This window comes from Alnus glutinosa, chromosome 13 (assembly GCF_958979055.1).
Source record: "Alnus glutinosa chromosome 13, dhAlnGlut1.1, whole genome shotgun sequence".
Lineage (NCBI taxonomy): Eukaryota > Viridiplantae > Streptophyta > Magnoliopsida > Fagales > Betulaceae > Alnus > Alnus glutinosa.
The window spans coordinates 10,353,591-10,367,091 of record NC_084898.1 but is presented as its reverse complement, the minus strand read 5'-3'; the positions used below and the strand labels follow the sequence as shown (position 1 = coordinate 10,367,091).

At 40.4% G+C, this 13,501-nt stretch overlaps 1 protein-coding gene across 2 annotated transcripts; it reads right to left on the bottom strand.

Annotated features, from left to right (window-relative positions):
* Nucleotides 1–1,938: 1,938 nt before the first annotated feature.
* LOC133854492 (uncharacterized) lies at nucleotides 1,939–8,850 on the bottom strand. 2 transcript variants are annotated; one of them, XM_062290723.1, is made up of 6 exons: nucleotides 8,606–8,850; nucleotides 7,437–7,642; nucleotides 6,679–6,858; nucleotides 6,271–6,373; nucleotides 5,800–6,144; nucleotides 1,939–3,390 (listed from the first exon to the last, which is right to left on the bottom strand). In XM_062290723.1, the coding sequence occupies exons 2-6, from the start codon at nucleotides 7,545–7,547 to the stop codon at nucleotides 2,057–2,059; spliced, it is 2,073 nt and encodes a 690-aa protein (XP_062146707.1). In that variant the 5' UTR covers nucleotides 7,548–7,642; nucleotides 8,606–8,850; the 3' UTR covers nucleotides 1,939–2,056. The 2 variants fall into 2 exon arrangements, with proteins under 2 accessions (XP_062146707.1, XP_062146709.1); XM_062290725.1 differs by having other exon boundaries at nucleotides 7,437–7,631.
* Nucleotides 8,851–13,501: the final 4,651 nt, after the last annotated feature.

The following is a 13,501-nucleotide window of genomic DNA, read 5'->3' as shown; positions in this document are numbered from 1 at the left end:
CTATAAATAGAGGTCCCTAGACTTGAGAATTGTAAGAATTTGGTATTGAATTTTGTAGTGCTTGGAGAGGTATATTTTAGAGTTGTTGTGCTGAGTTGATCTCTCTCAAGCTGTTTCCGCTGTGTGCTGTTGCTAAGTTGATTTGAAGTCTATCTTAGGGGTTGGTCCTAAGGTAAAGAATTCTATCGAAGACCCCTTCAAGTAGGTGACTTGGTTGGGAGGCGTTCGTGTTGGGTTACACGTCAGAGTTCAAGGTACGACCACTACATAAGGTTATGTGAGTGTTACTGCTTTGTAACTAGTCTTGTCTTCTGAATAGTGGATATCCTGGGTTTGGCTGTCCCCGGAGTGGATTTTCTCTTAACTGAGTTTCCACTTCGTCAATAAAATATATGTCTACTTTAATTCCGCATTTTAATATTTTATTGCACACCTTTTGCACACACTTGTGAAAAATTAGAAGTCATTTATTTATTTATTTTTCATGTTCTACTTCAATTCAATTATTGAGATGATTTTTGGATATCTATTGTGATTTACAAATGCATGTGATGATTTGAGATAGTTTCATTTAATTGATTGCTTGGGTTTTTATTTATCAAAACGTGGATATTCATTGTGTTTCGTTCTACGGATATATTTGATGATTTGGTTTAAACTTGATATCTTTTGTGATATGTGCAAAGAACAGATTCATTGAATGATTTAATTAAATTTTAAAGCATAGTAGAACATACATAAGATTTGTATGGTGAGAACTACGAATATGTATTGATGAAGATGAGAATATGTTGCTATGATTTGATGGGTGTAAATTCCAAAATCTTAGTACCTTATCTTTTTATTATTTTTACTTTATTTAGTTTATGTTTTCTTTTTATCAGAAATCAAATCTTTTTCGGAACTAGGTTATGATTTAATTAGTTAAGATATAAAATTGTTTGCAAAAACACAATTTCCTGTAGGTTAGGAAATAGTAGCACTTGCAACCATGAACTGCAAATGATTTGTGTACTTGCGAGTACATTTAAAATTTGACAACAATAGTGAAACCCTACTATCCTCAAAATATCCCAGTAAACCGTGTTTCTCCATATGCGCGTCCAGACGGCTTAGCCCTAGCATTCAGACGCTAGCATAAGAACTTCATCGTTCTTAGCTACCGCATTTGCGTCCTAACACTTGTGCGAACAAGTGCTTTCGGTGGGTCGCCACTGCTGGGCCGTCCGAATGGCTGTGCGAACACTAAGTCTCTGTCATTTGCATCTGTTGAACTGTTCAGACACTGGTGGGTGTCCGGACACTTCCTCTGGCCGTCTGGACGGTTGCCCACTATCAACTTTACTGGTACGCTCAAACTTCTCTCTATGCCCAAGAAAATATAAGCCACTTGTTCCAACACAACCTATTTGTCATCTAATCCAATTTTTCACACTCAAACCAAATATATAGAAATTGACCACCATTTTGTTGGAGATCACGTCGCAAATAAAAAAACTCTCCATGTTTGGTTCCTGTCCAGCAAAGACCAAATTGCAAAAATACTCGCAAAGCCTCTGCCCTCTCCGAAATTCTGCTCAGCGTGTCTTCACCGTTGAGATTCAGCGTGTCTACTGAAGCAAGTCACTCAAAATGAGGCACAGCAGCAGATAAATCAGCTCAAGGAAACGTGATCCTTCAGAGGCAGAAGTTGTATTGTATAGCAATTCTCTTTAGCAGTAGTTTTGTATTACTCAAAGTCTGTAATTGATATAGTTATCGTGTAAGGGATACAGTCACTTTGAGAGAACACCCCCGCGTTAACAGTGGGGTGAATTATCACAAAAACTATTTCCGCATTAGCTATTTTACCGGGCTCCCCCACCTCCAAAGTGAATGCATAGTTTTTGCAGGTATACAGAGCCACAATAAACCTTTCGGTTCTGCTAAGAGTCACAATAAAGCTATTTTCATGAATAATGCCACTCACGATTAAAATAATAATAATAATAATAATAATAAAGAATTAGAAAGAATTTTTCATATAATGGCACTCCCAACATAGAATGAAATTTCATTAAAATCTTTTCCTCACAACATAATTGCGTGTTGACCGTCTACTTCTCACGGGTGCACACCAGCTCTGTCTGTCAGCCATCCTTGCTCTGATCTTCCGGTACTCTCTCGATCTTAGAACTCCCTCCAGAATGTTGATATCCTCAACAATTTCGTGTCTGGAAAGGGATGCCAGACCAGGAAGGATGTCCTTCTGAAAATCTTTCAATCTCCTGCCCCTTCTTAACTTCAAAGAAAAATCCTTTGTCTCTCTGTCATTTACTTCTAATGGCTTCGATGATTCAGAATAGTTATCTGTACTGCATTCTTTTAGATTCAGAGAAATTAACTCAAAAGAATCAGAAGAATACTGTGTCTGCTCCCTCTTCTCGTTTTTCATCTCAGTTAGCATTGCTTTGGTAGAACAATTTTGATTACCAGATGAGATCTCCAAGGAGAAATGCACAAGTGATTCAGCTGCCCTATGGATCAGCACATCTGCTTCCGATGATTCTTCTTTCTTACTGCCGCATTCATGTTTTGATGCACTGCTGTCAGATGATCCTTGCTCCTGATCGCCTGGTAAGGTTTCGGCAACATCAGAAACTATATTGGTTCCAGAGAAATGATCAAAAGCAGAGAGATTTAAACTCCCCATTTCAATCCCAGATTGCGTAGTCTTTACACTGTTGGAGCCATTATGAACATTGGAGTGGCACTTGCATGAAGCAGGAGATATGTTGCCACATCCTTCTAGAACCGTAGTTTGACTTTGATCAGAACCAGAAAGTAAAATATCTACCACTTCGCTCTTCTCAAAGTTCATCTGTCTAGTACCTACACATGTATGATTTGGTTCATATAAAAAATTATTTGAAAGTTCTGACATGAACCCAACATTTGCATTCTTGGGGTCACTGCTAATGCAACCCAGGTCTTCACAAAGGCCTGGTGGGGGCCTGACAGCCTCAACACCTGAAAGGCCTATTTCACTTCCACCCATACCATCAAACTTGGAAGTTCTAGCCCAAATTTCTGTTCTATTGCTTTTGTTGTTGGGTTCTAAAGAAGAAATCACTGCATCATCTCGGTGAAGCATGTCAGAGGTTTCATTTGAGCAGTTATTATTTTCATTTCTCCAAGTCAAGAGGGATGCACCAGTGTCCTGAACCCTGCCAACTAGTTCAATGAAAACATGTGCTGAGCTGGCTGCTGAAGGATGTGCCACCATAAGATCATTTGCATAACAAGATGAGTCATCAAGTTGAACTTTGTTAAGGCCCACATGTGGCGGGGTCTCTTGCATCTTGGTGGACAGATTAGTACTTGGAATACCCACATCGCAGTTTTTAAATCCTGAAGGGAAAATACAAAAAGTCTGAATTTTAATTAGTAAACATATGCTTAAACTACACAAGGCTACCATGTTCAGGAGTACGAGTTTGTAACAGGTCCTTAGTTGGATAGTTAGTTAGAGTGTTAGTTGATTAGTTGATTTGTAGTGGTTATTGTAGTTAGCCGTTATCAGTTGGATAGGGTTAGTTGATTAGTTGAGTCCTGAATTGTATAAATAGAGAAGGAAAGGCTGAGAGAAGTATTCTGTTTTGTATATTGTTCAATGTTCATTGTGAACTGTGGAGGCCCTTGACTCCTTGAATTGTCAAGAAACTTGGAGATTAACCATCTCGAATTGACCCTATCAATACAGTTGAATTTCTCTTCATTTGTTCATCTTCTTCCTCCTCATTTCTTCTACCATTTCCATTTCTATTTTCCTTATCAATCTTTTGCACCAGTAACAGGCATGTTACAAGTGGTATCAGAGCCGTCAATCCTACAATAATGGATCTTCATAAATTTGATGGTCAGAATCTTTCGGCTTGGATGTTTCAGCTTCACCAATGTTTCATCTGTTGTAATACTCCCAATGATCTTCACAGATACATGTTCGCCTCATATCATATGGAAGGTGCGGCTCAAACTTGGTTGGAAACAATGGAAAGAAGGGGGAGTCTTTACAATGATTAGGATAGTTTTGTGCAACTAATTCACATTCGATTTGGACAACATCACAATATCATTGGCGCACCTGAAGACAAACAAGAATCAGTGGAACAAAAAGGTGATGCAATGGAAAAGTTAGAAGAAGTTTATGATGAAGAAATTCAAGAAGCAACCATGGAGCCAATCCAGACTGCAGAACCGGATCAAAGTCCTTCTACCATTGAAAAGCAGAGCACAACATTACCTGAACCATTGGTAGCATCAACGAGCAGACGGCGATACACTTGGGCGATTTCAATCCGAACGGCGTCCTCCACGTAGAAGGTTTAGACCCAGCCACGGAGATCGAGTCCATAGAGATGAAGAAGGAACATCCGACTCCTGTGTATGATGAGGAGGTTTTAGCTCCGTTAGAAATCGAGTCCATGGAGTTGAAAAAGGTAGAGGTCACAGAGAAAATCAAGAAATCGACGGATGAAATCATGGAGTTTGACGAGCTCCTGCCAGTTCCTGAGCAAAAGTGGCAGCAAATTCCTAAGAAGGTAGAAGAGGAGTATGACCGGAAAAATCTAGAACACAAGAAAGCAGACTTGTTGAAAGAAGAAGAGATTGAAGATAACCACCAGCTATTCCACGAGCTTCCTCAACCAAGCTAATTGGGGTTGGTCATTCCTGAATATGTAGTGGTGCAAAAATTTCAAGATTGAGATGGGTTTTGTCAAGATGAAGAGAAGGTGTTTAATGAATTAGAAGACAAGGGAGCGAGACTCTAAAATAGTTGTGTTTGGCTTGTGGCACCGATGGCGTTGGAAGGACAGACGCCGTGATCTTCAAGAAGCCGACGTTCAGAAGGCAAATTCAAAGCTGCATTTCGGTGTAAATGATAGGTTTTTCAACAATCTCAAGGGAAAAACATGGCACAACTTTGATGCATCTGGGAAGATATTTTCAAAGTGGATTTACTGCATGTGTGATTCACCTCTTCCATGGAGTGCCAGATGTGCTCTTTACATTGAAAATGGAAGTGGAGAGTTGAATTCAGAGTCCACTTGTACAACTCTTGTCTTGACTTTTGGGAAGCGGAGATTTTTCTTGAAGGAGACAATCTCATGTGCCTTGCTAGCCTTGGTTAGAGAAATGTTAAGTAGACGTGAAGCAGTGGAGGACAGCTATCAACACATTAGAGACTTTCAGAGGAGTTGCTGGCTACTGCGTTTTATGTTGTACTTTTTTGAGCTTAGTAGTGTGTGTTTTGCATTGTAGGCCTTGAGTTTTGTTCTGGGTTACCTTTCTCCTTCAACCGGTACCTTGAGGGCAAGGTGCTTAAAAGGGGTGGGTAATGTAACAGGTCCTTAGTTGGATAGTTAGTTAGAGTGTTAGTTGATTAGTTGATTTGTAGTGGTTATTGTAGTTAGCTGTTATTTGTTGGATAGTGTTAGTTGATTAGTTGAGCCTTGAGCTGTATAATTAGAGAAGGGAAGGCTGAGAGAAGTATTCTGTTTTGTTTCTTCTTCATTGTGAACTGTGGAGGCCCTTGACTCCTTGAATTGTCAAGAAACTTGGAGATTAGCCATCTCGAATTGGCCCTATCAATACAGTTAAATTTCTCTTCATTTGTTCATCTTCTTCCTCCTCATTTCTTCTACCATTTCCATTTCCATTTCTATTTTCCTTATCAATCTTTTGCAGCAGTAACAGACGTGTTACAGAGTTCATGCCTATCACACTAAAACCAGTCTCGTGTATATAAATCAACAGTACCTTTATTGAAAGAGTTCTGCCCTTGACAGCATTTACGGTCATCTACAAGAGAGCAATTGTCTGCAATCCCATCCCGTAAATCTTTCTTCACACTACTTGAGATGATCGGATCAGGAAGGACAGACACTTCTGACTCATTCTCGCGTCCAGAATGAGTTTTCAGATCAGCATTGCTGAAAGAAGGTGCACGTTTTTCATCCTCATTTGATACCCTCTCAATTGACTCTTCTAAATCAATAACATTGTGGATGCAGGAATGAGCTTCTTTATGGAACCCACTTCTCTTAGCACTCCCCTTGCTCCAATAGTATTCTCCACTGCCCAGGGAGAGTTTCAACTCTGGATCTGAAACATTAGCACCACTAAGAAAAAGCGTACACAAAAAAAAAAAAATAAATAAATAAATAAAATTATATTCAGTATTTATTTGAAGTGAAATGAAAATATTCCTTGTCCTGGAAAGATCCTTACCAACATGTCTAATATACTGATCAGCAGGAAGTTGAAGATCTAGAGGCCTCTGCCTAAGGTGCCCTTCTAGTGACACATGGCTTGTAGATTCTGTTTGGCCCACCTGAAAGACAAGCTTATCACATTAACACTAAAAAATTGCAGATGTTGAAACAAAAAGGAGGATAGATATAACACATCCACAGCCAGCTACTATAGGTAAGAGGAAATAAACTATGACTGAATTTTAGGTACCTTAAAGGATAAGGGCAATTTTTAATCCAGAACTTCTTAAATAGGCATTCAAATGGTAAGTCCCAGTCTTGGAGAATCTATTTGAAAAAATAAAAAATAAAAAAATAAAAATTCTCTGCCTCATTACTATGGTCACTCCTCATAACATTCTGAAAGTTGGTGGCCTCCATTTACCATGAGGATTGAGGGAAAAATTGTTTCTTTTGCTAGTGCTTCAAAGCTCGTTTGATTTGCACAAGGTAACAGCGTTGATTGGGTTCTTGCTTTCCTCGAATTGTATGTATGAAACTCCCTCCATGCAAGATTCTCCATCAATGTCTTCTGCACCGTATATAACCGATGGAGTTCCTCAACCTGGAGATAAATCAGTAGCAAGAAAATTAGTAAATACTCCCTCCATTCCAAAATAAAGGGGGTGTTTCGAAAATTGAAACATTTATCCATTTAACTTTTCATTTTACTCTTACATTTGAACCCCCCTTTTCTCAGATTTGAACCCATCTTCCTTGGTCCACCTAAGGGCATTTTAAGAAAAAATTTGGTGTTTATTTTAACTAATTAAAATGCATGTCATTTGCAAACTCCCATCTATTTTGGGATGGAGGGAATAGATAATAAGGAAAAAGTCTAGGTTTTTTTTCATGTTTATTTTGAACTACTTGAATGGTACATCGCAACACAGATCAGTAGGAGCCATATTTTCGACGAGAAGGCCCAAATACCTTTGAAGTCCAGTTATTTTAAGCAGTTAATGAACAAGTAAGATAATTACAGTTGGTAAGAAATCGCCAGCAAATGAGGGTTTGACCCAACACAAGTCCAAATCATTTATATGGTATCAAAAATGGGGTCATAATTATGTCAAATGAGTGCACATGATCCCAACTTAAGTGATGCATAACTCAACCAGTATACTGATGGTGTCCACATACCTGCTTCCTAAATATAACCTCCTGGTTGAGCATAGTTTGCTTCAAAGCTTCTTCAAGTGACCGAGTGCATATTTGTACTGAATTCAGATCAAAATCTCCTTGCATCAACATGATGTCCTCGCCAAAATTGGAAAAGAATCACATCAGAGCGGATATTGCATCTTTAGTAGCAACTCGTACTTTATGCCACCATCCCTTAACAGCTCCTAAAAAGAATTAATGCTTGTTAACCCCACCAATATGAAAAAGCTATTGGTATTTTCCTTGAAAAGAAAAGGTGTTTACACAAATGCTTGCACTTCAACTATTAGGAAAGCATTATGAATGCACAACTGCCTTCCACACTAAGAGTATATAATTCACATTATTCGTACAAACCCCAAACCACAAGTAACATATTTTACAAACCATGAAAGTAAGTACGATCTAAGACAGAAACACCATAACAATCACATTTGACAAGGGTTGCTTTAGTTCTCCATTATTTCTTCTACCAATTTTTCTTCTTTCCTTTTTTTCTTCCAGAATTCAGTTCCCTTCAGTCAATGTAAACAAAATGCAATAGAAAGTACAATATTGTTTTACTCAAGCCGAACAAACCAAGATAACAATACTATAGTACTGAATGAAAGTGCAAAAAAGCTTAAATTTGGCTCAAACCCAAAATTGTTTCTCCTATTCTAACTCAAAAATCACCATCTAAATTCCTCAGTCTCCAAATTCTACTTCAAAATTGATACTAATGAAAACGGAACCCAGCACTTTTCTTCACAAATCCAAGATTTTGGGCATCTATAAAAGTAATTGCTTCACTTATTCATTTTCATTTTTTTTTCTGTCATAAGGGGAATCTTCACAAAGATTTTGTGAGAAAGAAATTACTAACAAACTCAACGAAAACGACATTGCCCACTTAGTTATTCAGAATGCAAGTAACTATTTTGTATTTACAGTTGAATTCCTTCGCGAAAAATAAAAAATAACCGTTACCAAGTCCAAAAATCTATATATATATAATAAAAAACCCATTAACCTGCTAATAAGCAACAATACATTTAGCTCAAGTAATTATCGTATTATAACCCTGTATAAATATTCCAAAAACATTTCTAATCATATTACGATGGAACTCCTATATAAAAAACTGTGCAACAGAGAGAGAGAAGTACCGCGAGGCAGGGAACCCAAGAAAAGAGCATTCAGCCATTAGAATATCTGCTTCTGCTTTGTCAAGAAGATTCTCATTTCATGGAACATATCAGTGTATTTCCCAAAGAACCAAAGGAAATGCTTCCAACCCGTACAACTCAGAGAGACATAGAGCGAGAGAGAAAAGAAATGGAATCAGATCACTGGGGACAGAGGACCCAAGGGAACGATAATTCTCTCTCTCACTCTCTTCAACAGTGGGTAAAATAGGCGTGGAAATATTCTTTCTCTTTCCTCAGCCAGTTATATATAAATATCTCTCCTTCTCTCTCTCACTACTTTACTTTATGCAGTTATAGATTTCTGGCTGCAAAGGGGGACCAGACGGTGACACGCTTGGTAGGGACAGTTTTCAACTGCAAAGCCAATATCGCCTATTAAGTATTTTAGAAAGAGAGATATATAGAATTTAGGGTTTAGGGTTTGAGAAGTCTGAGGTCCGTTTGAAAAAAGTCATACTAACTCTCATCTCATTTTCATTTTATTGTCTACTATGACATCAAGCAGAAGTAAGATTGTTTTTTAACATATGATAGTAGTAAAAATTAAAAATTAAATATTGAAAAGTGAATTCAGAAAGAGAAAGACTCTAATTGCCCCAAATGAACAAACAGAGAAATAACTCTGAAAAACTAAAATTTAATTGATACTTCAAAATTTGAATTGTTCCATTAAGTCTCTATCCCTTATTTAGGCTAAGATATCTCCTAATTTAACGAGGAAAATGAAAAACTAAACATATCGTAGTAGGAAAAGAAAAATATAATCCTAATGAAAAAGAAAAAATCCAATCCTTCTTGAAAAAGAAAACTACAAGACATTTGCATGAATAAATCCACACTAATGTCGGTCTTCTCCTGCATCAGTCTCACCGGGTTAAGAAGAATTTGCCCTCGAGTTCAAGTCGTCTCTGTTAGCATCAACAAAACATGGAATCAAGTGTTTCACGTTGAATACATTGGAGGTCTTTAAATGACTTGAAAGACATAGCTGATATGCATTATTATTTATCTTCTACAGAATCTCACAGGGCCCAATCTTCCTTTCCCGCAACTTGTTATACTCACCATAGGGGAAGCGATCACGTGTGAGTACAACCCAAACCAAATGAGCAACCTCAAAAGTTACCTTGCATTTGTGACTGTCAGAGTGTGCTTTGTATGTGCCATTGCTATCTTCTATCACTTGCTTAACCTGGTCATCAACTCCTTTGAGATAATATGTCATCTCATCAACCTTAATACTCAATGTACCAATACGGGGAATGGGTGCCAAGTCGAGTACTCCCAATAGTTTCTGCTCATACATGATTGTTGGGGATTATGCGCTAACCAAATTATCCACAGTGGAATACCGATTCTAGAAAAAAATTCTTCAAGATAAACAAGGCTAGATTAATTAAACTAACATGTTCAGGGTACTTACAATCGAAATCGGCATCTCCTAGGCTACTAAGGACAGTTGACTTTGGTTGATTTGCTCATTGCATATTAAATAGCAAAGAACCTATTCTTTGGGTTTTTAACTCAACCTCCAGATTTTCTCTTTGATAATTGAATATGACCGTGATTGTGGACTCACAACTTGAAGTAGTAAATTAGTAAATAAGACTCCACAATGGCCCTCTATTTATAGACTTGGATTTATACACATGGTAGGGTTAGGAGATAAGATAGAGGGATGTAGCATAGATATTGTTAGGGATAAAATTAACCCTAGAGACACGTGGATTCAGAAACATCTCGGAGTTATGCCTCGGACATTTATTTCGGCCAACAAAGAAAAGATTGCCTAAGTATAAATATATCTCGGAGGTATAACGACGTCTCGGTGCAAATACATCTCGGAGGCACAACGACGTCTCGGTCTTAACACTCCAGGTTACGGTATATAGAACATCCCGAGATCTCCTAGTCTGAATGGAGCGAACATATCTCGGGTATTTGGGTCTCGGAGTAACATCGCCTCGGAGGTGACATCAAGTCGGTATAATAACGTCTCGGCCTTTCACAACCCTGTTATGGTGCGGCGATATCCCGAGATCTCTAAGGCGGAGCGAACATATCTCGGATATCATCACCTCGGAGTTTGGTTGAAAGTTTGTCGCAGATGTCTCAGAATACGATAAGGATAGAATTCCATAAGATCAGGGAAAAAACCGCAATTCCATGATTAATGGGATAAGGTAGTTATTTTATCTGAAATCAAATTTAAAGAGATACAAGCGCAATCAAACTGCGGATTCTACAATCTCATTCAAATTCTCTAAAGATAAGATTCAACTAAGCTAGGATTCAAACTCCTAATCCAACTAGGCGTCAAGAATTCTAGTCTGGTGAGACCACGAGCCCAGCCTATAGATAAAGACCACTGCACCAGGTATGAAATCACTCATTCTCTGAGTTCTTGAGATTGAGATATTCGTCAGAAAATTGATTTGAACTGACTTAGGCATCGGAGTGGGCGTAGTCGGCACCCCCGACGAGTTGTTTGTTATTTTTGCAGGATTGGAGTAGTCGATCAGAATCTAGTAGCGAATCGCCGGGCGACACGTCACCATACCAGAAACTGTACCAACAGTTTGGCGCCGTCTGTGGGAACGTTAATCGTTCTTACGAAAAATAAATCCGCGATGGTGACTACAAGACGTTCCAAGTCGATCCAAAACGAAGCACCGCCTACCAGCCGAGACGATGCTCGTGGAGAGGCAGAATCTGCTGGACCAGAGGCCCGGATAACCCAACTAAGTCAGCAGTTGGCCCAGGCGCAGAAGAATGTGGAGGACTTGCTGGCTCAGAATGCTGTGCTCCTGGCCGCTCGAACCCCGCCACTGTTCAATCATGATGCAGCCGATGGGACAAACCATGAGGGAAATCCCGAAGGGTCAGGAGAGAAAGGAGGGCCGCGGAACGAAGATCACGAAGAGCCCATCAACCCGGTTCCACCGACGGAAGCAGAAAGGAGGTTGCAGAAGATGGTTCAGGACCTGGGCGCCAAATATGACGTGCTGTCAAAAACGATCGATCAGAAGCGTGGTGGGAAGGAATCCCTTGTTGACAACCTCTTCCAGCACAAGGAGTCAATATTCATCGAAGAAGTGTCCAACTGCGATTTACCTAAAAGATTCAAGGTACCTGATGTCCCTGTCTTTTCAGGCAGTGAAGATCCAGTGGAGCACTTGGACATTTTCCGGTCCCATGTCTCCCTGCACAAGACACCAGATGCTGTGGCATGCCGAGCCTTTCCCCTCACCTTGTCAGGAAAGGCCCGAGACTGGCTCAGGAATCTCCCACCGAGGTCTATTGATTGTTTTGACACTCTTGGAAGGAAATTCTTGGCCCAGTTTGTGTCAGGGAGAGCTAGAAGAAAACCCCGAGGGTACCTACTCTCGGTACGGCAGGGACCAAATGAGTCTCTGAAAGACTATCTGTGGAGGTTCAACCAGGAGAAGCTGGACACAGAGAGTGCACCAGACGACTTCATCTACGGTGCAATTTTTCAAGGCTTGAAAAAAGATGGACCTCTGATGGCAGAATTGGCGTTGAAACCGCCGAAAGATCTTCATACCTTTATGGTGAAGATGGACAGGTACATCAACCAGGAAGAAACACTCCGAGCCCTCCTCAATAATTCCCAGCAACAACAACAGCCATCCACCGAGAAGCCCAAGAAAAAGAAGAATCCTGAGCCCATACAGGATGCTGGTCCCGCAAAGTATAAGAAGGCAAAGAAGAATTTCGGAGATTACAAGTGGACACCATTGAACACCTCCATCACCGAGGTGCTCATGGAACTCAAGAAAGATCCGAATTACCAGAGACCGAGACCCATTCCAGGAAATCCTCCTCCGCACTTGGCTCACAAGTACTGTGCCTTCCATAATTCACGCAGTCATCTGACTGAGCAGTGTGTATCGTTGAGACAGTTGATCGAGAAATTCATCGAGAATGGGAAGCTAGTCCGATTCCTCGTCAATGAGAGGTATCAACAGGAGCGAGACCATTATCCGAGGCCCAGGAGGGAAGAGGATCGGGATGATAGGAGAAACTATCAACCGAGACAAGAAGAAAGAAGAGGAAGAAGCCGAGAGCCGGCACCTCAACCTCGGAGGGATGAAAGAAGGGAGAGAAGTAGAAGGCGACCTCGGGGGGCGCAGCAGGGCAATCTCCCTATCATTCACACTATCTCGGGGGGATTCGGAGGAGGAGGTGAGTCCAACTCGGCTCGGAAGGCGTATGCCAGGCAGCTGGATGATTTTGAAGTATATTCGGTCCAGAAGCCCCCAAAGTCTCAGAAATATAACCCTCTGGTCATAGGGTTTTCTGATGATGATTATGCTGGAGTCTCGCTCCCGCACACAGACGCCCTTGTGGTCACCTTGACCATAGCAAATTATCAGACCCGGCGGATCCTCGTTGACACTGGGAGCTCGGCTGATATTCTGTTTAAATCAGCTTTTGATCACATGGGTGTTCCGCAAGAAAAGCTGGTTCCAGTCTCCTGCCAGTTACAAGGTTTTGCTGGAGAGAAGGTGTTGCCTCTCGGTTCTATTGATTTACCCGTGACAGCCGGGACTTATCCGAGGCAGAAAGTCATTATAGTGAAGTTCCTGATAGTTGACAAGGTCTTGGCCTACAATGCTATTATAGGACGGACGGCTCTCAACGACTTCAAAGCTGTGACTTCAACGCCACATCTCAGCATGAAGTTTCCAACAGAAGAGGGAGTTGGAGAAGTGAAGGGAGACCAGAAGGAGGCTAGGAGGTGCTACAATCTGTCCTTGAAAGATGCCCCGAGGCAACACAGTCGGGGGGAAAAAACTAAGGAGGATGGAAAATAGCAATCACCGTTGGGGG